Below are 23188 nucleotides of genomic sequence, written 5' to 3'. Positions count from 1 at the left end.
TGCTGGCAGGAAGCCAGAAAGCGGGGCAGCTTCTAGCCTTGCTCCCATTGTGAGGAGAATCCCTTCTAAATTTTTCCCTGCCTTACCCCACAAGCCTTTACTCCCAGTTCTTAAGACACAACAGAGTCAGAATCACAGATTCCTAGTTTTTGGCATTTTAATTGACTGTTGCCAATTCTATGTGAGTACACCCCCTACACTTGTTCAGCTGGGAGTGTGCTCTCTAGAAGCATTAGGGCTTGAGTGGAATTGTTTAGTGGTTGACCTTTGGCTGGGGAGGTGGAGGAATGAGAATGGTAGGCTGCAGAATTGACACCTTCTACACAGTAAATCATTTCCTGTGTTTGGCTCTTCCCTCTAATGGAGCAGCACTCTCCATGCCCCTTTGGCCTTCTACTTCCTCAGTACTGGGGTCTTCTTGCGGAGATGTGTTGGTCAGCAGATTCTGAGAGCACGAACTCCATCATGGGCCCTGGTATGGGAGAGACACATGGCTGCTGTTCTGAATTCACTGGAGGGAAAAGAAAAAGCACTGACGAAACCTTCAGGATGGGAGAAGGGTGAAGCTGCAGCCAGTTACCATTCCCTGGGCTCGCCCTCCCTTGGGCCCGCCCTCACCATCCTGCCAACATCCCCGGCGAATGTCACCCCCTTGCTTGCCCGCTGCTCCTGGGAGCCGGTGCTGCTGCCACTCAGGGAGTTCCTTCGCATGATGCCTGGGTGCAGGATGGGGAGGGAGAGCACTGAGTGAAGGAAGGGGCCATGGGGAGAGGGGGGCTAATGCCCCCAAACCAAGGGGCAGATCCCCAGGGCCTGGAAGAAAGCCAGATCAGTAGGGAAGGGGACCTGGGAAAGAAGGGAGCCTGGCCACTGCGGTCTCACCAGGGCCCGGGGGCTCAGAGCGCTGCAGGCTGTTGCGGCGGGAGGTGGGGAAACTGCCCTTGGAGAGGCGGCGCTGGCGGCTGGACAGCATAGCAGCTGGGGCCACGATACCCGGCGGGGGCTGCTTCCCAAGCCGGCTGTACAAGTCCTCAATTTCCTTTTTCTGTAGTGTCTGTAGTGCCTCCACCTCCGACAAGTGCCTGAGGAAGCACCACGACCATGAGGGCTAGCCACATGCTTTGCTCTCCCAAGTCCGCCTCTTATCCTTCCTCCCCAGACTCACTTCTGCCGAAGACTCTGAAGCTGAGCCCAGAATTCCTCATCCTCCCCGCTGCTCTCTGACTCCTCACTGCTCAGACACAGGCTGCTGTATGAGTAGTTCATCCACACTGGGCTGGGATGGCTCTGGGGTGGGGGGCTGCCCCCCCCTCGGGGTTCCTTCCCATCGTCCCCTTCCTCCTCAGCTCCAGCCACTAGGCCTTCAGCTGCACGGTCACTTTCGGCTAGAGCCTCCCTGGCCTCCGGCCCGCCTCCAGCACTATCCTCTGTGTCTGAGCTCTCCGAGGTCAGCTGAGGGGTTGGAGGCTTCAGGGAACTGGAGAGAGTTGGGAATGTTGGTTGCAGGGGTAGAGGCTCAGCTGGTTCCTTGGATGAAGTCACTTGGAAACGCCCCACAAGCTGTGGCTTTCCCTCTGTCGAGAGAGAAGGAAAGAGTCAGGAAAGAAGGGAGAGAAATTGGCAGGGTATGAAGTGGAAGGTGGCAGGGGAAGGTCAGTGGTCAGAGGCCTTACCTTCAGAGATGGGCGCTAGTCTGGCTTCGCCCAGGAGTGGCCGAGCAGGATTTGGCGGGACCTGCAAAGTGTGGGTCCGTGAGAAGGGAAATGATCCAGAGTGGAGCTCCCCTAACCATCCCTCTTGGTTTCCTACTCACCTCACTCTCCATCTCAGCTGTTGGGGGTGAAGGCCTATCCTGGCCACAAGGAGCAGGGGGAGGGGGCAGGGGCAAGCTAGGGAGGGGAGCGGGAGGGGCTGGAGGAGACTGGGACAGGAGCCCAGGTGAGGGAGACAGCAGGGACTGGGCCACGGTCATCACAGCCAGTGAGAAGGCACTAGCCAGAGAGAGGAGAGGGGCTGCTGTGGTGGAGGGAAGGGGGGAAGCAGAGGGGCAGTGGGGAAAGGAAGGAGGAGTAATGGTGACCTGAGAACAACTGGGAGAGAAGGCAGGTGGAGAAGGGAGAAGACAACTCAGCGGAGACTGAGAGGCAGGGCCAGGGAACTGGGCAGCACTGGGGGAGAATGCCAGTGGGGAGCTGAGGGTCTGTGGAGAGAGATTTGAAGAAACTTGGGAGAATGGGACAGGACTGGGGCAACATGGGGGAGAAGTGATGGGGGAAATGGGACTTGGGGAGACAGGAGTTCCGGGGGAAAACAGGCTTCCAGGAGACAAGGGGGTTCCAGGAGAAGATGGCGAGGTGGAGAAGGCTGCCCAGCAACTCTGCTCCAGGGAGGTGCTGCTCTGGAGCTCTGCTGGCGAGAAAGGTGTGCTGAGTTCCCTGTCCCCCAATCCCTAAGCCCTTCCCAGGAGCAGCTGCAAAGGTTGTGATGAGTAGGGACAGAACGCAGTACATACCACGGGATGGGTCTGGGAGGGGGTCAGAGAGGGCAGGCAATGGTGCTGGCTCCACCTGAGGGAGAGGAAGGGGCCCATGGTCACAGTGGGGAAGAGCTGAGTCTTAGATGGCAGTTCAGCCAGGGCTTAATCTAGGGCCCATGAACTTCTAGGAGCCTAAAGAGGAGTTTCAAGGGACTCCAAAGTGCATGTGCTAAATATTTACAGGTAGAGGGCTATGATGTATGCAATTCACTCCCAAATGGTTCAGAAAAAAATAATATGTGCACATACATACAGAGACGGGAGAGAAGAAGAGAATGATAAAGCTAACATGACAAAACAGTCATAGTTGGCAAATCTGGGCAAAGAGTAGGAGTTCTTTGTACAATTCTTGCAACTTCTCTCTGTAAGTCTGAAATTCTACCAGAATAATGAGTTAAAAAGAAAAGTATGCATTGAACACATTTTTCTAGAACAAGGGCCCATGGCTTTCATCAGATACTCAAATGGGGTAAGAACCATTGTGTTAGGGTCACACAGATGAAGGAGTTAGAGTCACGGGGGCTGGTGTTGGCAGAGAGTAATGAAGTCTGGAGCAGAGAGTCTGTTCCCCGCCCCCCCCCCCCCCCCGAAGATGATCTAAGAGGTCTGACCTGGGGGCCCAGGGGGTCCTCAGCAGCCTCCACAGGGCCAGTATCTCTCTTCAACAGGGTCTCCACTCGCTGGATGATCTCCCGAATGCGGCTCAGGAATCCGGCTCGCTCCGAGGGCAGAATGAACTCATTATACACCTGGCAAGGGTCAGCAGGAAGGGGACAGAGGGCTGTTATCTCACTCATCTCTCTCCCCTGCACTGATCTTTAAAAACCAACCCTTCGGGGCGCCTGGGTGGCTCAGTCAGTTAAGCATCAGACTTCAGCTCAGGTCATGATCTCACAGTCTGAGTTCGAGCCCCGCATCTGGCTCTGTGCTCACAGCTTGGAGCCTGCTTCAGATTCTGTGTCTCCCTCTCTCTGACCCTCCCCCGTTCAGGCTCTGTATTTCTCTGTCTCAAAAATAAATAAACATTAAAAAAAAGTTTTTAAAAACCAACCCTTTACCCAACTGCTCTGCCAACCACCCACCTAAAATAAGTATTCAGTAAGTATCTACTGTATGCCAGGCACCATGTGGTGCGAGGAGAAATACACCTTAGAGGACAGAACTAACATCCCTAGGATGCATCATGGCCCAGATGCTTTACATGTCTGAGCTCATCTAACACCAACAACAGCTCTCTCGGGTCTGTGTTAACAACCCCATTTTATTTTATTGATTTTTTAAAAAAGATTTAATTTTAAGTAACCTCTACACCCAACATGGGGCTCGAACTCACAACCCCAAGATCAAGAGTCGCATGCTCTACTGACTGAGCCAGCCAGGTGCCCCAACAACCCCATTTTAGAGTTAAGATAACCAATGCTCAAAAAGGTTAAGTTCAGTCTGCCTAACATCACAGGATTTGCCCCCAGACTTGTCTAAAGCCAGAGCCTGAGTTCTTCCCATGGTTGCATCATATGCTTTTGGACATAACTCCTGCTCTCATAGGGCTCATAAACCATGCAGGCTTACTCACACACACACACACACACACACACCAAGTGAAAATAAGGCAATAAATGGTAAATGTAACATTCAATTTCACAAACACTGGAGCACATACTATGTGCCAGGCATTGTTGTGGGAATGGGTACATTGTTCTAGGTGAGGAATGCAGAAAAGCATGTAACAAAGTCCTAGTCCCGAAGAAGTCCAAGATCTAGTAGAAGAGACACATATCTACACAACTCGATTTACTGCAAGTCAGTCCATGGTAGGAAAGGCACTGTGGTCAAGGTACAGATCAAATGCAATACCAGCAGAAAGGGAGAGGTGTCTAATGGGTACAGTTTCAGATTTGCAAGATGAAAAAGTTCTGGAGATCTGTTTCACGACAAAGTGAATATACTTGACCCCACTGAACTGAATACTTAGAAATGGTTAACATGGTAAATTTTATGGTATGTGTTTTCTGCCACAATTTTTTTTAAATGCCATCCCAAAGAGAGCAGGTCATGCCACCCAGGGGGAATAAGGGAAGCTGGGATGGCCACACAGAGCTGAGCCTCGAAGCAACCCTTCATCGAGGACCTACCATGTACGACACTTCTCGTATAATTTCATATCTCATATGTGATCTCACTTCTCATAAATTACATATCATATCAGAACACCTTTGCCAAATGAGTACTATCATTTTACTGATGAGCAACTGAGGTTCAGAGAGCTTAAGAAATTTGCCCCAATTCACCAAATCAGTAAATCACAGAGCTGAAATTTGAACTCGGGTCTTAAGTGAAAGCCCACCCTTTCCTCTGTTCCATGCTGTTCGTCGGGAAGAGAAGGGCAGAGAGAATGGCATGAATTAACAGCTGTGAGGTATGAGAGGACATAGCACATTCACAAAACAGTCAAGACCAGAGCAGAGCTGGGAGTGCTGGGAGTTTTAAAGGCCATGCTCCAGGGGTGCCTGGGTGGCTCAGTCGGTTAAGCATCCGACTTCGGCTCGGGTCATCATCTCCCAGTTCGTGAGTTCAAGCCCTGTGTCAGGCTCTGTACTGACACATCAGAGCTTGGAGCCCGCTTCAGATTCTGTGTCCCTCTCTGGCTCTTCCCCTCCCCCACTCATGCTCTGTCTCTGTCTCTCTCTCAAGAATAAACATTAAAAGAAAAGAACTTTAAAAAAAAAAAAAAAAGGCCATGCTCCAGAATTGGGACCTTACTCTGTAACCACAGGTAGCCATTAACAATGTAGGGGCAAGGGGGCACCTGGGTGGCTCAGTCAGTTAAGCATCCAACTCTTGGTTTTGACTCAGGTCATGAACTCAGGGTTTCATGAGTTCCAGCCCTGCATTGGATTCTGTGCTGGCAGCATGGAGCCTGCTTGGGATTTTCTCTCTCTCTCTCTCTCTCTCTCTCTTTCTCTCTCTCTCTCTCTTGCTCAAAATAAATAAGCTTTAAAAAAAATGTAGGGACAAACATCAGGAAGAGCAGACCCAAGTCTGCTGTAGACGCGTGGAGGGTGACCCCTGTGGTCAGGGGGAGGGGTCCCTTTGGCTGTGTGGGATCTGAGTGTGCTTGAAAGCCTAGTAGAGAGAAGCCTTTCAAGGCAAGAGACCCCTGAGGAGATGGAGGCAGAAGCGGAAAGGCAGCCAGCCTCGTCAGGGGACCATTCAGACACCAGTGTGGCCGGAGGAAAGATTCTTGAAGGGTCAAGTGGCTTGATGGAAGATGATAAGCCGGTGTGCCGAGTGATATTTTGTCTTTGTCCTGGATACAAGGTGGGTGACATGATGGAGGGGAAGCTCTAAAGAGAGTTCCCGAAGCCTGATGCTTCTCGCATTCCCCTCACTCCTTCACCACAGAGGCTGGCTGGTTTCCCCCACTCCAGGGAAGCTGGTTTCGCACAAAGACCTTCTCCTGACAAAAGTCAGTGTGGGCTCGCCTCAGGCTTTACCCCACATCACCTCCTTGAAACTCTCTTTTCCCTCAGTTTTCCCTAACATTTTCTGGGGCTCCTCCTACCTCCAGGCTCCATCTCTGTGTCCTTTGATGACCTATTTCACCCATCCCAGAAATGGGGGCATCCACTGAGACCCACTCTCAGACCCTCTCTGCCTCTGGCTTCTCAAGCTCGTCTCCCTTCACTCTCCCTTCCATGCTGACAACTCCTCGATCCACTTCTGCCTCCAGGCCTGCCTGACCATGTTGTGCTCCCAGGGAGGATCTTGCCTGCCTCTCTGTCATTCAAGCTCATCATGACCCCTAAGAACAACTACTTTCATTTTCCAACTTCCTCTCTCCTTTAACGGTCTACTCCCACTAGCTTCTCCATGCTCCAAGTTGCCCATGATATCCTCTCTCCCTAACTCCCTATCATTTCAACTCAGCAAATGTTTCCTGAGCATCTATTATTTGCATTGTATTACATCAATAAATGTCTGGAAGGGTGCCAGGGTGGCTCAGTCAGTTAAGCGTCCAGCTCTTGATCTCAGCTCAGGTCATGATCTCACGTTCGTGGGATCGAGCCCCGCATTGGGTTCTGTGCTGACAGTGCAGAGCCCTCAAGGGATTCTCTCTCCTTCTCTCGCTGCCCTTCCCCTACTCATGCTTGTTCTCTCTCTCAAAATAAATAAATAAACTTAAAAAAATAGAATAAAAAAACTGGATCACAGAGTAACTTATTTTCCTGAAACAACCCTCAGATGCTCCCCTTTTCTTCTTTTCTTCCCCCATAATCCATCCTCTCCTTGGACCATTTGTGGCTTCTTGTATCCATCTGCCAACTGGATTCCCTACCCCCGACCCTCTCCCACTTCCCATGGCAGAATGGACTTCTTAAAGCCTATTCTCACCATGTTACACTCCATCTAACTCTTAAGACTGTCTATAATCTGAGCCTACTCCACATGCCCAACCTCGCTTCCACAAGTCTCCTAGAGGAACTCTTAGTTCTAGTGGCAGTGGTCTCCTCATGAAGCCCCCCTCCCCCACCCCATATTCCAAGTCACTCCCTGCTTCCATGCCTGTCCTGATGCTGTACTTCCTCTAGACCTGCCCTTTTCAGTCTTCACTGCTGTTCTTAACCATCTGTCATGACTTTGAATAAGTTCTACTTCTTCTCCCTGTTGCCCCCAGACCACCCTTTACTCATGGCCACAGTATCATGTGTCTAGCGTGTACCTCACCACAGCATCTGTGTGTACCCTATGTTAGTCTGAAATTGCTCTAGCTGAGGATCCAAACCTCACTGAATAAATAAAAACTGCCCTCAAAACAAGAGCAGATGTCTTCAGCGTCATCATGCTTTAAAAACCCTTGCTGTTGGGTGGGAGGAAGGGATTGTTCAGTACCAGGGGACATCCGGAGGGAGACTCTTATCCTAGACCCAAAGACTCTGTCCTCCTCTCCCTCCCCCCTCACCATGGCAGCCGCAATCTCTTCCGGGCTGTCGCCATCCAGATCAAATCGGAAGGTCACCATCTTGCTGTTGTGCGTCTGTAGCTGGCACTCAACCACTCTGTCATTCTGGTCTGAGACCTTCAGATTCAAAGTCAGCAGAGGAGAGGAGGTCAAGCCCTCTGTCCTCATCACGTGCCCCCACCCCACTCCAACCAAGTGACAGTGGCCAGATTGGAACTGGACAGAAGCAGACTCTGCCCCCAAAGTCTGATATTAGAAACCAGACTGCCTGCCTCTATGGTACCAGTCACACACTGTTCTCCCCTTTTTTGGCTGACCTCCCTCACCCGCCCCTGACAGTACCCTCCTGGTCCCGTAGGTTACTCCCCATCTCCTATGCCCCTTCCTTACACTAGTGACCCGAAGCCGGGATCGGGGTCTACGCCGGAGATTTCTCCCTGGGGGTCTCCTCATGCGTCCCATCCCTTCTCCCACATCACTAAGACCTGATGCTGCATCTGAGGCATAGCTAGAAAAGAAAAAGGAGGTAGGAGTGTCAGAATGGACACTGGGACCCGCCATATGTCTCACCCTTGCCCCCCAACCCCTACCAGAACCTACCTGTCTCCTGGGGAAAAGTCACTGCCAGGGCCAGAACGTGGAATGGACAGGGCAAAAGCCTGAAATGGGAAATAGGTTCACGAGGTCAGAGGAAGACAATTGTTGGGGTTCAGGGAGATGGTGTCAAGGATGCTGGGGGTACTAGGCAGAGGGAATTAAGGAAGATGAGGACAGAGTGGTGGATTTCCAGGGACATGGGGCTAGGTCATGAGGTTGGGTTTTACAAGGAGAAAGATAGGTCACAGGCTTGGAATGTCTGGGAGCCCCCCACGTGACCCCCTCTCACCGAGGGCAGGCAGAGATGGGACTCAGCGGGGCTGGATGGCACCCCCCCAGGGGGCTGAAAGGCAGGGTCTGAGGCATCCAGGAAGCCGGAGGAGCTGAGGTAGCCATCAGTCTCGCAATCCGCTGGTGGGGGAGGGAGGGGATCAAAAAAGGGGAAATAAAGGGTGGCAGAGCGGGGGGGGGGGGTTGCTGCCTGAGCAAGAAGGGGCCTGGAGCTGTGGGAGTTCTTTCCCAGAAGGAGCTTCGTGGCTAGTTGTGGGAGGCAGGGTAAGTGACAGTGCTGCTGGATTGGACTTCTGGGTGGGGCGGGGGCAGAGGCCAAGGGTTCTGGGACCTAGGTCACATCCCATATCCCAAGGTCAGGGGTGGCTTACAGGTGGTAGATGAGTAGCTGGCATGGCGGAAGAGGAAAGACTGGTGCTGGTCTGCCTCTGGCTCCTCAGGCTCAGGGGGGAAGACACTGGGGGGACCAGGAGTCTTGGGGACAGCTGCTGGTGGGGGTCCTGGTGCAGGGGGGAGGGCTTCCAACTCCCTAGCTTTGCGCAGCTTCTCACGCTTCCGCTGGATGGCAGCAACTCGTTCACGTACTGCGCGGGCCACTGGCTGGTAGTCAGCTTCACAGACTAGACCCAGGGCCACCTGGAGTTAAGAGGGCGAGGAGCATGGTTTGAGGTGAGGACTCCACTCAAAGACCCATCAGGACACCTTCTTGAGGCCTCGGGATATTTCTCCTGGAGAAAGGACACTAATATTTATTGATCATGCACCGTGTCCATTAACTGGCAACTCTTTACATTATCATCGTTAAATCCTCCCAACAACCTTCTGAAGTGGGCTTAGCCCTGTTTTAGAAATAAGTAAAGCCGTGACTAGTTCATGGTTATCTAGTAGATCAACTGCTCTCAGGGGTAAGGGGGAACATTTGGCAATATTTGGAGACACCTGTAGTTGTCACACCTCAGTGCTACTGGCATCTAGTGAGTGGAAGCCAGGAATTCTTCTCAACATCCTACAATACACAGGACAGTCTCCCAACTAAAGCTATCAATAGTGTGTCATCATCAAGAATCCCCTGTTTGGGGCACCTGGGTGGGCTCAGCTGGTTGAGCAGCTGACTCTTGATTTCAGTTCAGGTCATGATCTCAGGGTCATGGGATCAAGCCTAACGTGCTGAAGATTCTCTCTCTCCTCCTCTCTCTTTGCCCCTTTCCTTCTGTTCCCTCTCTCTCTCTCTCTCTCTCTCTCTCTCTCTCTCTCAAATAAAAAGTGGGGGGCACCTAGGTGGCTCAGTCTGTTAAGCATCTGACTCTTGATTTCAGCTCAGGTAATGATCTCATGGTTCATGAGTTCAAGCCCCCATCTCAGGCTCTGCGCTGACAGTGTGGAACCTGCTTGGGATTCTCTCTCTCCCTCGCTCTCTGCCCCTCCCCAGCTTGTGTGCCAACATATATGCATTCTCTCTTCCTCTCTCTCTCAAAAATAAATACGTAAATAAACTTTAAAAAAAAAAAAAAGAAAAGAATCCCTGTACATAATGGATCAAGATTTGATCCTAGGTCAGGTTTGAGCTGTGCTAAGGACACCTGTTCTGCTACATTTAAAAACACATTCTCAGGTTCCCTATCCAGACCTACCATAGAGGATCCCCACACTTTCAACTGCCAGTCTTCTATCAAGAACCTCATACTCTCTCCCCTTCTCAGGCCTTCCTAAACAGTCCTGCATCTTCTCTCTCCCATGCATGCCTCTCCTGCGCTGGCAGCTTCTGTTCATCAACTCCTTATTCATCTCAAACTTTGCAGCACATGTAAGGGAGGTGGGACAGGGTGATCTGACTTAAGATCTGAACAGCCTGAGTTTAAATCCAGCTCTGCCACTTACTTGCTCAGGACCTTGGACAAGACATTCAACCTCTCTGAACCTTCCATTTCCTCATCAATACATCAGGATAAAATCACTCCCGGCAGGGTTGGTAACAACAATCGAATGCATGTGAAAGTGCTCTAAGCCATGTACAAATGTGGGATTATTAATGAGCTCCAACCACGTGCCGAGCACTGTCAGAGATAGAAAAATCAATAGAACACAGTCTCTGCCCTCAAGGAATTTATAGTCCAGTGGAGGAGAGAGACAGGAGTGTATCCTGGTATAAAACAGGACCAATGGTGGTGGGTCCTGTAATGGAGGACCTGTTGAACTGGAACGAAGCATTTAATTTTGACCCTAGAGGGGACAGGTTTCCTGAAATTCCTGGTTCTGAGCACGGAGGAAGAAAGAGGGGAGGAAAAAAAAAGACCAAGGCGGGGGGTGGAAAAGAGAAAAATAAATAAATTGGAGAGAAGAGCATTCCAGGGAAATCAGAGCAGCAGGAAGCAGAACAAGGTAGGCTGGAGGACCCAGAGCTTGCTCTGGAAAAGGAAATGTGCAGTGAGCCCGCACTTGGGGCATGCGTGTGTTTAGGCGCGCGGGCCAGGGGGACACTTACCAGACGCTCTGAGAGGGGCAGGTTGGGTGCCCCTCCCACCAGCCTGGCGCCCCACCCGCATGGCACTGACAAGCCGCGCACAAGCCCAGGCGCAGGGCAGTCTGTCCTCTGCTCACCATCTCCTGCGCCACCTCCTCTGCCGCGTCCCGGCCCAGTTGGAACAGGAATTCTATGGCCTGGTTGTCCCGCGGGCGCCCCCCGCGCCGCGCGTCCTCCATGCGCAACCAGAGCTTGAGGCCGGGCTTCTCGCCGTCGTCCTCCTCCGCCAGCTCCACGTGCACGCCGCGCTCCTCGCGGAAGAAGGCGTGAGCCAGGAGGTCCTGGATGGTGAACCTGGGGGGAGTGCTGCGGTGAGCCGAGCCTTGCCGCCATCCCCCCACCCCTGCCCCGGCCCCTGAACCCACCCCCACCCTGCCCCCTCCACCCCACCTCTCGTTCTTATCTGTGCGGATGCAGCCTTCAATGATCTCCTTCACCTCAGGCATCTTCACCTTATAGAAGCTGTTCGGCTTTGTGCCCTAGAGGAAAGGGGGCGCATGAGGCCTCCAGGCCTCTGCGCCCCAGCTCTCTGCTTGCCCCTCACCCGGTCTGGGGCAGCAGAGCATGCAATCGCAAAGGCACCGCGACAGCTACTGGACGGTTTGATTTCAAATCCCAGCCCAAGTATTGACAGTATGACCTTGAACAAGTCTCCCAGTGTGCCAGTTTTCCCATTTGTAAAGCGCAGGGCAGGACATGACGCCCTGCTCACGCTGCGGGTAAAAGATCAGATGTGAAATCGTTTGCAAACTCTAGAGAGTGCTACACACATCATTATTCTAAACAGCTAGTAAGGGGATAGGGCGTGTGTGCATCCAATATCCTTCAGTGTTTACCAGAGCATCTTTGCGTCTAGCCTGCTTTCTTTAAGGGAAAGGGCATTGACGCGGGCTGGTAAGGGTCGGAAAATGGGAGGAGATCTGGAATTGTCTCCCCTCCCCGTCCCCTCTCACCGAAGTGACTTTGCGGTAGATTTGCGCGGCATTCTGGCACTCGGAGTAAGGGTACTCTGAGGTAGCCATCTCCAGCATGCACATGCCAAACGCGTACACGTCCACCGCCTCATCGTACTTTTCCTCGTACATCTCCGGGGCCATGAACTCCGGGGTCCCTGTAGGATCCACAGCAGGCATTAGGCTGCAGAGCCTCCCTCTGGCTTCCTCTTTCCTCTTGGGCGTACCACAGGCTAGGTGGGAGGGAGGGGGGAGGACGGGGAGGGAGAGCAACCTCACGAGTTCTGGAGTGCTAGTAATGGACCCTTCTCCACCGTGTGTGTGGGAGGGGTGCGGGGCAGAGAGGATGCCATAAGTCTCCCCACTTTCCCCATGCTCTTGTAACTCCGTGCAACTCCAAGGACCCTGCTGGGGAGAGTGGGCCCCCAGGGTCTCTTCTAACGCGGGGGAGGTAGGAATAGCAAGGACCTCCTGGAGGAACGCACCTATCACGCTCTTGGCAAAGGAGGCGCGCTTGAGCGTGGCCAGGCCCAGGTCCCCGATCTTGACCGACCCTGAAGGGCCAGTGATAAAGACGTTGTCGCACTTGAGATCCCGGTGCAGAATGGGGGGTACCCGGGTGTGTAGGAAATGAAGCCCCCGAAGGATCTGGCGGCTCCAGCGCTGAAGAACTCTCGGCTTCATCTCACGGAACCGCCTCAGGTATCTGGGGGAGGGGCGCAGAGCCAGGGTCGGGGCGGAGACACGGCGGGGGGGGGGGGGGGGAGGAGACCCCCACTGGGAAGTTACCCTAGTTCCACCGGCACCGCCAGGTACACATTTTCTCCCAGCATTATTCTAGCTCAGTCCGCGGTGCGCCCCACAGAGAAACTGAGTCGGGGGTGTGGTAGTAGACCCGAGATTACAAAATGGGTCAGGCATAAATTCACAGATAAGGCTGCGCCAAGGGGCTGTGGGGGTGCCGGAAGGGATGACTAACTGCCTTGGGCGTGGGGGAGGGCTTCGGAAAGGAAATAACTTTTATGTTGCATCTTGAAGGATGAGTAGGGGTTCAAGGGTGAAAAGGGGAAGGGATGGAGACTTTCCAGGCCGAGGGGACACTGTGCTCCAAGGCACGCAGGCGGTGATAGGGCAGGGTGGGAGGAGGTGCTGGGAATTCAGTTTTTGTAGAATTTAGGCTCAAGAGGAGGCTAAATCCTAAGGACTTTGTGAGTAGGTTAGGGAGTGTGGACTTTTTCTTGAGGGTGGTGGGAAACCTTTAAGGGGTTTTAAGGAATGGAGAGAGGCTGACCAGACTGCGGGAAGACAGGACTGCTCGGAAAGGTGAGGGCAGAGTGGGGGAAGGCCCTTTAGGGGGCTGCTGCAGGGCTCCAGACCACTGAGGTGGCAGCGCATGGAACAAGGAAAGCAGAGTGGGGCATTTTAAGAAGGGCCTTGGAGACAGACTGGTGGAGAAGGTGGATGTACAGAGCGGAGACAAAGGAGGCATCTGGGGAGACGCCCAAGTTTCAGCTGGAGTGCTGGGTAGACACTGCCACTCACCAAGGCAGGGATGCAGTAGGGGTGGGTGAGAGCCTGATTTTGGACCTAAATCTGGAGTTTGGGGAGCCTGGGAGAAGTTTCAGAAGGAGTGGGGACCTCCCACCACCAGTTCACCCACCAACCAACACTATCACCAGGCGCAGAGCTCACGTCTTGAGCGTGCCGGAGGTCATGAGTTCGGTGACCAGTACGATGCAAACCTGGCCCTTCAGCACCGACTTCCACGAATCGTAGAAGCGGACGATGTTGGGATGTTGCAGCCCCTTGAGCATCTCCACTTCCTCAGAGAATCGCTGCCGCTCCGTTCGAGAGAGTTTCCGAGTCTGTGGGGGTAGGGGATGGGTGGGAGTCAAGATCACATCAGGCCCAGGACCCCCCCAGAAACGAGGAAGGGCCTAGGTCGCGAATGGGGCTAGGTCATCGCTCGCCCAAGGAGCTGTATACCCCGAATTCTCGGTCCGCCCCCTCCGGCTGCTGCAAGGACACGCCCAGCCTGGGGCCGCCCCTGGACCCCCCGCTGGACACAAGGGCCTTTATGCAGCCCCGTCCAGGAGCCCTGAGCTCAATAGCGCCTTTGTGGCCTCCCTGGCCAGCCGTGGGGCGGGAGGGGACGCCCCAGGGGCTGGCAGCGGGCAGGCAGCAGGCGGGCAGCAGGCTGACAGCGGGCAGAGAATTGGGGCCCTCAACGGGGTTGGCCCCAGAAACTGGGAACTGCTAGATCCAGACAGGAGGCCGGAGGGCTGCAGAGGGAGTTACAGAGAGGGAGAGAGAAAGATCCAGGACCAAGAGACCGCCCCCTGCCCGTCCCGCCCCCCTCTCATATCCCTCGCCACCCGCCCCCCCACCCCATTGGTTTGGCTGCCTCTCCTTGCCTGGCCTACAGCCTAGGGCGCGCCACTGGCAGGCGCAAGGGGCGAGCCCAGCGCCAGGGCTGGAGGGGAGGACCCTTACCCAGGCTCTGCCCAAAGCTGCTGCTGGACCAGATTTAACTGGGTTCTTCCCTCCATGAGAAGAAATCCTTCACACCAACATCCCCCTAAAGCCCATTGGGTTCAGTGCCTTGGGTCTGGGAAGGGAGAGCCCAGGTAGACAGTGGGATGAGGAGAAGGACTGGATTCAGGCCAGGGCTGGAACTCTCTGTCTCCCCCTCCCCCAGTTGTGGAGAAGTCTAGAAGTCTGACTGTTCCAGAAGGGGCCTGGGGGGGCCCCCATCCTGCTACCACCACTCTAAATCTTTTGGAAATGGAGAGGACCCTGCCCCAGCTTCTAGCTTCCATCATCCCAGCCTCCTAATCTGCAAAGATCCAGGGTGAAGGAGGAGGACCAGGGTCACACTGAGTGTCTCAGTACTAAGGGGAACGGGAAAGGAAGAGATTGTTACTACTGAGGGAAATTGGTCCCCCTCAGATCCAAACTGGCTCCCTCCCCGATTTAGCATCCTATCTTCCACCTCTCAGGGTTGAGTACAGAGACTTCAAAGTTAAAATGTCCACAACCTATAGGGGAGCTTCCATGTACCCCCTGCCTCAGTTTTTCCTTCTGCAGCCCAGAATCAGTCAGATTCATTAATCATCAGAGCAAGGTGGGGCAGGAGTGTCCAGACATTTGACTGGAAAAATAGATCTCTCCCTTGCTGCTGTCCCCTAGGTTTCTCATCCCCAGACCTCCAAAGGGTCCCATCCCAGGTGCCACAGAGGGGGTGCCCAGCCGCACCTGCAGCTCACACCAGGCCACCTCCACCGTGGTGTCGGTGTCCAGCCCTCGATACACCGTCTTGAACGAGCCACGTCCGATCTCGATGTCAAACTTGAGGTATCGGCCGTCCGGGGACGTTGCCACTGCCTGGGTCTCCGTGTCTTCCTTTTCCTCCTGCTCCCTCTGCCGCTCCCGAGCCGCGGCTTCGGGGAACCTCGGCGGTTCCCGGGACCCCGGGCCTCCTGCCGAGACTGCTAGCTCTGGACGCGCTGAGTCTGCAGCCTTCGCGGGGGCTCCCCCGGTCCACGTGCCCTCGGGGGGTTCTGGGCAGCTAGGCGGTGGGCTTTTCGCGGGGTCGGGTTCAGCGGAGTCCGGAGGCTCAGGGGGCTCCGGAGCGGGTGAGGCTGGCTGGGACCAAGAGCTCAGCAGCCCCAAGTCGACTGAGCTGCGGCGGCTGAGACGGGAAGAGCGCGGCCGGGTCTCAGCCTTCCCGGAGAAGCGGCGCGCCCGGCGAGGAGGGGGCCCGAGGCGGGGCGGCCCCGCGGCAGCGAGAGGCGGCGGGGGCCGCAGGGCCAGGTCGGCCTCCGCCTGGGACATGGGGACCGCAGTCTCGGAGGCCGGGGGTGCCAGCATGAGGAAGGGCCGGCGCCGCAGGGCAGCAAGCCGGGCGGCTGGAGAGGAGGCGGTCTGACAGGCGGACTGGTTGGGTGCGCAGCGCTCGAGCTGAGCTACAGGGGCCCCAGTCCCGGCTCTACCGTCCTGCAGCCCCGCCCCCGGCCCCGCCCTCATCCCCCCAGGGCGGCCCCCTCGGAGCGGCCAGCCGCGCGGAATCGGGTGCGCAGCCCCTCACCTCGGCCGCCCCGCCCCCGGCCGCAGGCCCTCCTCTCCCTCGCCTCCCGGTGCACCGCCCGGAGGCTCATTCCGAAGTCGACCGGGTGCGAGGCGGCCGTGTGTCCTCCCGCACTAAGAGTGAGCAAACCTGTCGGGGGGCGGGGGTAGCTGGGGGAGGCACGATGCTGGGGTTGGGAGAGGAAACGTGACGGCGGCCCTCCGGCCCTAGAAGCGTGGGGGGAGAGAGGGGTGGTTAAGGGAAGGTTACCACCCGCCTGCAAGCCCCAGATAAGGTAGCGCCACCCCCTCCTGTTCGTCCGGAGTAGCCCCAGGCCGACAATACAGAGGTCAATGGAAAGGTCTGGTTTTCTCCCAAGCCGCTGACCCTCTGGGCTGCACAGGGATGGGTGTGTGCACCCCAGGACAAGTCCCTCCCCCAAGCCAAGGACCCGGTCACCCATCCCCTCCGCCTTCCTACCTTGGCCGCAGCCTAGCCCTGGCCACAGTAGCTGTTTTTGCTCTGTGGGCTCTCCTTCCTCCTCCTTCTGTTTGCCCAAGTTCCCAATAAACCAAAGTCCATATCCGGTTTACACCCCTTCAGCTCCCCTTGGCCTCAACTACCCCACCCCGGACCAGTGGGATGGAGGGAGGGGCTTCAGAGCAGTTCAGGACTTTCATGGGGGAGAAGGGGAAGCCATGAAGTTACTCCAATTCAGAAAGCAGTCTGTCCCTAAGCTGTGTTCCATCAGCACTCCCCCACACAGCCCACCCAGCAGATGTAAAACCACAGGCCCCCTGGAGCCTGCCAGCACGGGGGCACCTTTTCATTTACAAAGGCCATAGGCCTCCTCTACCCTCTCCTAGGCTGGGATTCACTCAGGGGGCAACACTTCACAGCCCTCCCTATGCCCATTCCAGTAGTAACTTCCAACAGGAGGCAGTGGGGATGAGCTTTTTAATATCATAAAATCAGTGTCGGGCCTGGCCTCTCACTGCCAGGCCCCTTCCTGGGCCTCCTATCTTCATGTTGCCTGGAAGGCTGCCTGCAGCCAGGGCTTCTCCCATCCCCTAAGAAGGATCCAGCACCAGCCTGAGAGGGGAGGCAATAGCAGCTAAGGGGGTGGGAAGGGGAAGAGACAGAAGCTTGTGCAGGCGTGTGTATGTACTTACGTGTGTGAACACATGTGGAGTTATAGGTTTACAGACCCTGGCTCAGGGACAGTCTAGGATGGGAGAGGAGGTAGGGCAAGGAGAAGCACATCTTTTCTCCCAGGCGCCTCAGCCTCGCCCTTCCCCAGGGACAGAAACGTGGGTAAGTGGGAAACCCATCCCTGGACTGGAGCCCTTTTGAGTCTGGTGGAGTCACAGATCCAGTCTGTAGGGTCACTGGATCTGTCTCCTTTTGAAAGCCCTGGAAGGGTGGGAGGTAAGAAGTAAAAGGAGACAGGTCTCTGCTAGAAGAACTTGACGCCTCGGCCATCGCTGACAGTGATGATCTCAGCCTTGTGCTCCTGCTGTAGGGCCTGCAGAGCCCGGAGTAGGGTTGCTTCATCCAGCCCATGGAACTCTGGAAGGGAGAGATGGGTAGTCAGGGACATTTGGCTCCTGGGGGCTCAAGGCCCCTGAGGAGAAGTCTAGCTGGAAGCTGGGACCCCTTGAGGCCAGGGTAGACATGTACTACCTATACTGCTGCTGCTGCCACCAATCCTTCCTGGGTACGCCTTAAGAGTAAGGGGTGAGAGAAAGCCAGAGTCTGCACAAAATGTGAGTTCACACTTATTTTTCCCTTCTGGGTTCTTCTGTTGGACTCAACCCTCATGTGTATCCCCCACCCATGTGCCATTAGTATCTGATGTATGAGTGACACCATCTACTTTTGGGCCACAAAGTGGGGGACAATTAAACCTAGGAACGTCAAGGTCCTTGACACTGGACACTGACCCTAGTTTGCACACCTGTACCCATTAGGAGCACCTGTCCTAACACAAAGTATAGCCATACCTCTGACCAGGAGACTGTTAAGGGCCAGCACAGATATCTGCCCTTTCCTAGTTAAAAGGAACGAGGCTGGGAGCCAAGGGCCAGCTGAATATCTGGAGATATGGCAAGATATTGCAGGGAGATGTGAGAAGCAGGTGGCAAGCCCTAACAGGCTCGCACACCTCACTCCCTGCGGGGGCCTACGGCTTGAGTCAGGGAGCTTGCTTTCTGAGGAAGCCTCCAGTTTTGCCCAGCATGAGTGGTGGGCTGGGCATGGTTGCGGCACTGAAGTCATGGGGCAATGGTGGGAGTAGCAAGCAGAGGCCTGTAGGGCAGGGGGGAACAGCCAAGAGCTGTAAACTCTGTTACGGCAGCCAGGGCCTGGCAGAAAGGGGAGCTGCCCTTTCCTCCCCAGCTGAGATTGGAACTTTTGGTGATCCTGGGATCAGAATATGAAGTCAGAGATAAAAAAGCTAAGAGTATATTTACACTATGTAAAAATCAAACAGTATATAAATCCTCACCTGGCTAGAAACTAAAGTATTTAAAAGGCCTAGGGGTGGGGATGGTGGTGTTGGCCCAATCCCTTCAGCTGACACCCACAAATCTTGAGCCCTCTGTAAGTATAAAGGGTGAAAGAAAGCCAGCGTCAGCAAAGAATGAGATTTCAGGCTTAATCTTCTGCGCCGGTTCCTCATTCATTATCTACACCAGGAATTCTTAACTTTTCATGGATCACAGATGCCCTTGACAATCTTTTAATATGGACTCTATCCCTAGAAAAATGCACATATCCCACTGACAAAATTTGGAGGTATTTTGCATGTAAATTCAGGTGGCTTAGGGAAACCTTGGACATGGGTTAAGAGCCCTTCTATCATGTAGTATTTGGAATTCAAAGGCAGGGATGGGAAGTCTGAATGTCAGCTGAACAAGGACTGGAGGATTCAGATGACAAAACTGGAGGGAAAGGGAGAAGCATTACCCTCATCCTCTGTGTCTTCCCCATTGGTCAGCTCATAGAGAGTGAACACGGAGTTGTTCTGGCCACTCCTGGAAACCTATAGACACAGAAAACAGTGACTGAATAAGGACCAGGGATCTCCTGGAAGGTGAGCTCACTGACTCCACCTATCTGACCCACGAATGATACCTGTTCCCAAACCAGGGCTCACTGTCACCTCGGCAGGAGTGGCCTAAAAACCACAACCCCTACAGGTGCTATATTTATACGTGTACACACATATACGGAACCACTAAACCACAGGCCTTCACATGTCTGAGGAGTGACCTCTCATTTTGTTTTCCTGTTCAGGAATAGGTGGCATGTGTTTGTTATATTTAGGTTGTTGATGCTTCTTCCCCTCTTCTCTCCCTTGGGAAAGTTTAGGGCTGGTGGTGGCTAGGAGTTTGGGGAAGACAGTTTGTCCCCACACCCATACTGGTTCAGAATGTCTCATTCATATTGTGGACAGCCCCAAAGCGCCTAGTGGGGGAGGGGCCCCAGGGTTGTTTTTTTTTTTTTTTTTTTTTTTTGCCCTTCCTTTCCCCATTTATCTTCTGTGGCCAGAGACGCCAGCCAACAATAGTACTCATGGTTCCCAGCACTGCATTCTCCAAACATGGCCTCACGTAGCCTCTGGCCTCCTACAAAGGTAGGGAAGTTCTATGCAGCCTAGGAAATTGAGTCATTGAAAGAGGTTTGCCTGGAAGACCTATACTTCCTCTTTCTTCCCCTTCCCCCTTTGCTCAGTCCAGACCTAGGAACACCAGGTATCTGCTGAACACAGATATAATTCTCCTTTGCCATGGGTCACTGTGGCAGAACAGTCTCACCCACTGATAGATGAGTTTCCCCCATTCTTCTGGCCTTCGCCACATGATCAGGAAGCTAGATTTGTTCTTATCCAACCACTCCAGGTTTCCTACAAAAAAGATACTTATGAAAGTATCTTACGCTAAGAAGGGACAAAAGGCAAAACCAATGTATAAAGAGTGGAAGAGATTCAGCTTTCAGGAAGTGAAATCCAAGAATTGTTTTACTATTATTATCTGCAAGGCCCCAATTCTCCTTCCACCTTTCTCCAGGTCTCAGAACACAGATAGAGAGATTTCAATAATGAATACCAATAGGGAAAAGGACCCAGGGAATTGGACTATCTTCTATATAGAACACTATGGGCTCCAAGCCAGGGGAGAGAAAAAGAAAGTTGTTAAAAGCAAAGACTCATGGGGCACCTGGCTGGCTCAGTCAGTGGAGTGGGTGACTCTTGATCTTGAGGTTGTGGGTTCGAGCCCCATGCTGGGTGAGAGAGATTACTTAAAACTAAAATCTCAGAGAAACGTGACTGGCTCAGTTGGTAGAGCATGGGACTCTTGATCTCAGGGGTTGTGAGTTCGAGCCCCATGTTGGGTACAGAGATTACTTAATAAATAAAAGTTAAAAGAAAAAAAAAAAAAAAGCGAAGACTTGTGCCAAGCTGCCCTCAGGAAAACCCAACTAGGAGGAAAAATAAGGAAATCTGAGGACCTGAACCCACCTTTCTTCCTCAGTTCCTCTAATACGACCTGGATTGATTCCACAGGAAGCTTCCCTGGTTTAAAGTTAAGGGAACAGCATTGATGGAATGAATTAGGTGGGATAAAAACTCTTGAGGCCAGTCTCATGCGAAGAACCACCTGTCCCCTTCCTCTCCCTCCCACACACATATATGTGCAATTCCCCAAAAGGCTATAAATTGGCACTTCCTGGATAAAGGGGGGAGGAAGGTAAAGAAATACTAGTTCAATTAAAAGGAAGAGCTTTATGGGGGCACCTGGGTGGCTCAGTCGGTTAAGAGTGGGACTTCAACTCAGGTCATGATCTCACAGTTCCTGAGTTCAAGCCCCGAGTTAGATTCTGTGCTGACAACTCAGAGCCTGGAGCCTGCTTCGGATTCTGTCTCTCTTTCTCTCTCTGTCCCTATCCCACTTGTGCCCTCTCACTCTCAAAAATAAATAAACATTAAAAAAAAAAAAAAAAAAAAGGAAGAGCTTTAGAAATGAAAGGCACTCCCTTTTGTCACCATCTGTCTCCTCTTCTTCCTTCAGACTTTCTCCACAGATATTTTAGCTATGAATCAGGAAGCAAAAACAAATGACCCTTACTTCCTGGGAGAAGGAGAGTAGGTGGAGAAAATTACTTAAGGTAGTACCAGAGTTTGAGCTTCACTCAGAAGAGGACAGGAGATTCAGAGTCAAAAGGGCTCAGGTTGGAAAACCGGGGACTTGGCTTTGGGTCAGAGATTCTAAGCCCGGAATGACACCTGGGTATTCATCACTACCTAGGACTGGAGGGTCTGATGCTGCATTTGCATTGGGGGTTGGGGCTAAAATGGAAGTCAGCTACACATATGGCTCCTTCCCAAGTCCAGTCTGGGTGGGAACCTGCCTACTGGGGTGAAGGGGGTGTGAAGTCTGGGCATGTGTGCAAGTGCAGAAGTGCGTGTGTGTGGGCTGTGGAAGAGCCTGAGGGAGGATACGCTGTAGCTTCACGTTGTTGAAGAGCGGGCTCTCCTGAGCTTCCATCACCGTCATGCTGGACTGTTTGTGCAGGCGGCAGAAGGACAGGACCAGCGAGCACCAGGCGGCCAGCTGCTTCTGCCGAGTGTCCACATTCGGCTGCAACCTGCCGGGTGAAGGGGGTGGGGCGCAGAATTAGAGGGCGTGAGAGGGCGAGAGGCAGCACAGACGCAGGCGCGTCTGGGGGACAAAGTGAGGGACTAAGGGTGGTGGCGACCGGGTCCTTTCTCCCCCTCCCCATTTGAAGCATCAGGGCTGAGCCCGGGGTCCGGGGCAGGGGAGGGAGGCACAGCGGGGCTTCTTGGGGTCTGAGCCTCACGTAAAGAAGGGCGGGAAGCGATACTGCCACGGCCACTCGAAACTCATCGCCATCGTAGTAGCCCAGGAAACCCGGAACCTCCGGGCAAAGGACTTCCGGCCTCCGCTTCTGCACGTCCGGGCAAAAAGCACAGCAGAAAGGTTCCGGAGGCCTTTCTCGAGAAGGGCCGCCCAACGGAAGGTATCTTGCTTCTCTGCCAGTCTCTTGCTATGAACCTAAAAATCCGTACCGTTTAGAGCCCAGAGAAGTCTCATTCAGCTTTAGAAATGGGCAGTGACTTCCCCCAAAGCGGCATAGCTTGATAGTTTGTTTCACTCCGCTAAGGCTTCTTTTAATGTTAACACGTGTTAGTTGCATTTAACTTCACTCACAATTCCCCAGCCTCCTCAATTACTGTGTCCTTTGACTCCACCATTCCCTGGTCTCCTGCAGCACCCATGGGAACATATTTGTAGCTTTTATTGCTGAAAATGGGTCAGCTTCCATGATTCACTGCTGCCGTTTTGGACCACAGCCATCTATCTCTCACATCCTCACCTTCCTAGTCTCAAGACTCCGGACCCATTGTGGTCGTATTTGACTCCTTACCCAGCCTAAACTACCCAATTCTGTCTGAACATCCTGGCTGAACCCCAGATTCCCTGACTAACCTCACTGCTGGGCTCTCGGTGCAGCCCAAGACTTTTATTGACTCCCTGTCACATCCCTCCAGGTAACTCTTCACATTTTTCCAGTCGTCAAGTCGTTCCACCTGTCTCCGTCTTCCTCCTTTCTGCAGAATGCCTTTCTCTATTTTGTGAACTTGAGGCCGAACATGTGAACTTCTTAATCTTTCCCTTTTTGTCCCTCTTTGTCACCACACTTAATGCATCCCACAAGAATTTCTCTCCACTTTTACCCCTTCATTTTGGATTCAAAGGAAGAAGTGTCACTCTTCCTTTACAAGGCCAACCTTTGGCATATCTTCTTGCCTCTCTTTTCCAAGTGCCTCCAGGACTTCTCTGGGTGTCATCTACCCTCTTTTCCTTTCCTCTGGCTCCTCTCCCCTAGTTGACAAATATGCATAGGCCATCCCTACTTGAAAATATGTACAGTTTCCTTGACTCTGTCACCCTCTCAATTTCCTATCCGATCTTTAACCTTTCCCCCACCCAAGTTCACCCTTCATTGTGCACAGTTCCTGATCCACAGTAGTACCCAGCAAATATTTGTTGTATGAATGGATGGACCATTCTGTTGACAATGTTCTCTCAAAAGGCACTATCTCCTTTGCTTCCATGGCACTGCTTTATCCTTGTTCTGCTACTGTCTCTCTGATCTTTCTGTCTCATTTCCCCCTCATTCTTTAAATGTGTAATTTTCCATGGGGCACCTGGGTGGCTCAGTTAGCTAAGCATCCAAC

General features: G+C 53.4%; 2 protein-coding genes across 8 annotated transcripts; both read right to left on the bottom strand.

Moving 5' to 3' along the window:
• Positions 1-139: 139 nt before the first annotated feature.
• On the bottom strand, positions 140-16718 carry WNK4 (WNK lysine deficient protein kinase 4). 7 transcript variants are annotated; one of them, XM_053212466.1, is made up of 19 exons: positions 16405-16718; positions 15114-16151; positions 13551-13723; positions 12344-12564; positions 11859-12016; positions 11296-11384; positions 10983-11199; positions 8756-9020; positions 8383-8504; positions 8097-8155; positions 7887-8004; positions 7497-7613; positions 3148-3285; positions 2513-2567; positions 1814-2409; positions 1674-1734; positions 1166-1574; positions 883-1082; positions 140-716 (listed from the first exon to the last, which is right to left on the bottom strand). In XM_053212466.1, the coding sequence occupies exons 2-19, from the start codon at positions 15882-15884 to the stop codon at positions 577-579; spliced, it is 3909 nt and encodes a 1302-aa protein (XP_053068441.1). In that variant the 5' UTR covers positions 15885-16151; positions 16405-16718; the 3' UTR covers positions 140-576. The 7 variants fall into 7 exon arrangements, with proteins under 7 accessions (XP_053068441.1, XP_053068444.1, XP_026904780.2 ...); XM_053212469.1 differs by lacking the exon at positions 16405-16718 and having other exon boundaries at positions 140-511; positions 619-716; positions 15114-16077; XM_027048979.2 differs by lacking the exon at positions 16405-16718 and having other exon boundaries at positions 140-472; positions 619-716; positions 15114-16077.
• Positions 16719-16864: 146 nt separating this feature from the next.
• On the bottom strand, positions 16865-21939 carry VPS25 (vacuolar protein sorting 25 homolog). The gene is made up of 6 exons (XM_015069623.3): positions 21787-21939; positions 21428-21573; positions 20447-20500; positions 19743-19831; positions 18892-18967; positions 16865-17493 (listed from the first exon to the last, which is right to left on the bottom strand). Exons 1-6 carry the CDS (start codon positions 21837-21839, stop codon positions 17381-17383), a joined length of 531 nt encoding a protein of 176 aa, XP_014925109.1. The 5' UTR covers positions 21840-21939; the 3' UTR covers positions 16865-17380.
• Positions 21940-23188: the final 1249 nt, after the last annotated feature.

Source organism: Acinonyx jubatus, chromosome E1, assembly GCF_027475565.1.
Source record: "Acinonyx jubatus isolate Ajub_Pintada_27869175 chromosome E1, VMU_Ajub_asm_v1.0, whole genome shotgun sequence".
Classification (NCBI taxonomy): domain Eukaryota; kingdom Metazoa; phylum Chordata; class Mammalia; order Carnivora; family Felidae; genus Acinonyx; species Acinonyx jubatus.
This window is presented reverse-complemented; position numbering and strand designations above follow the sequence as displayed.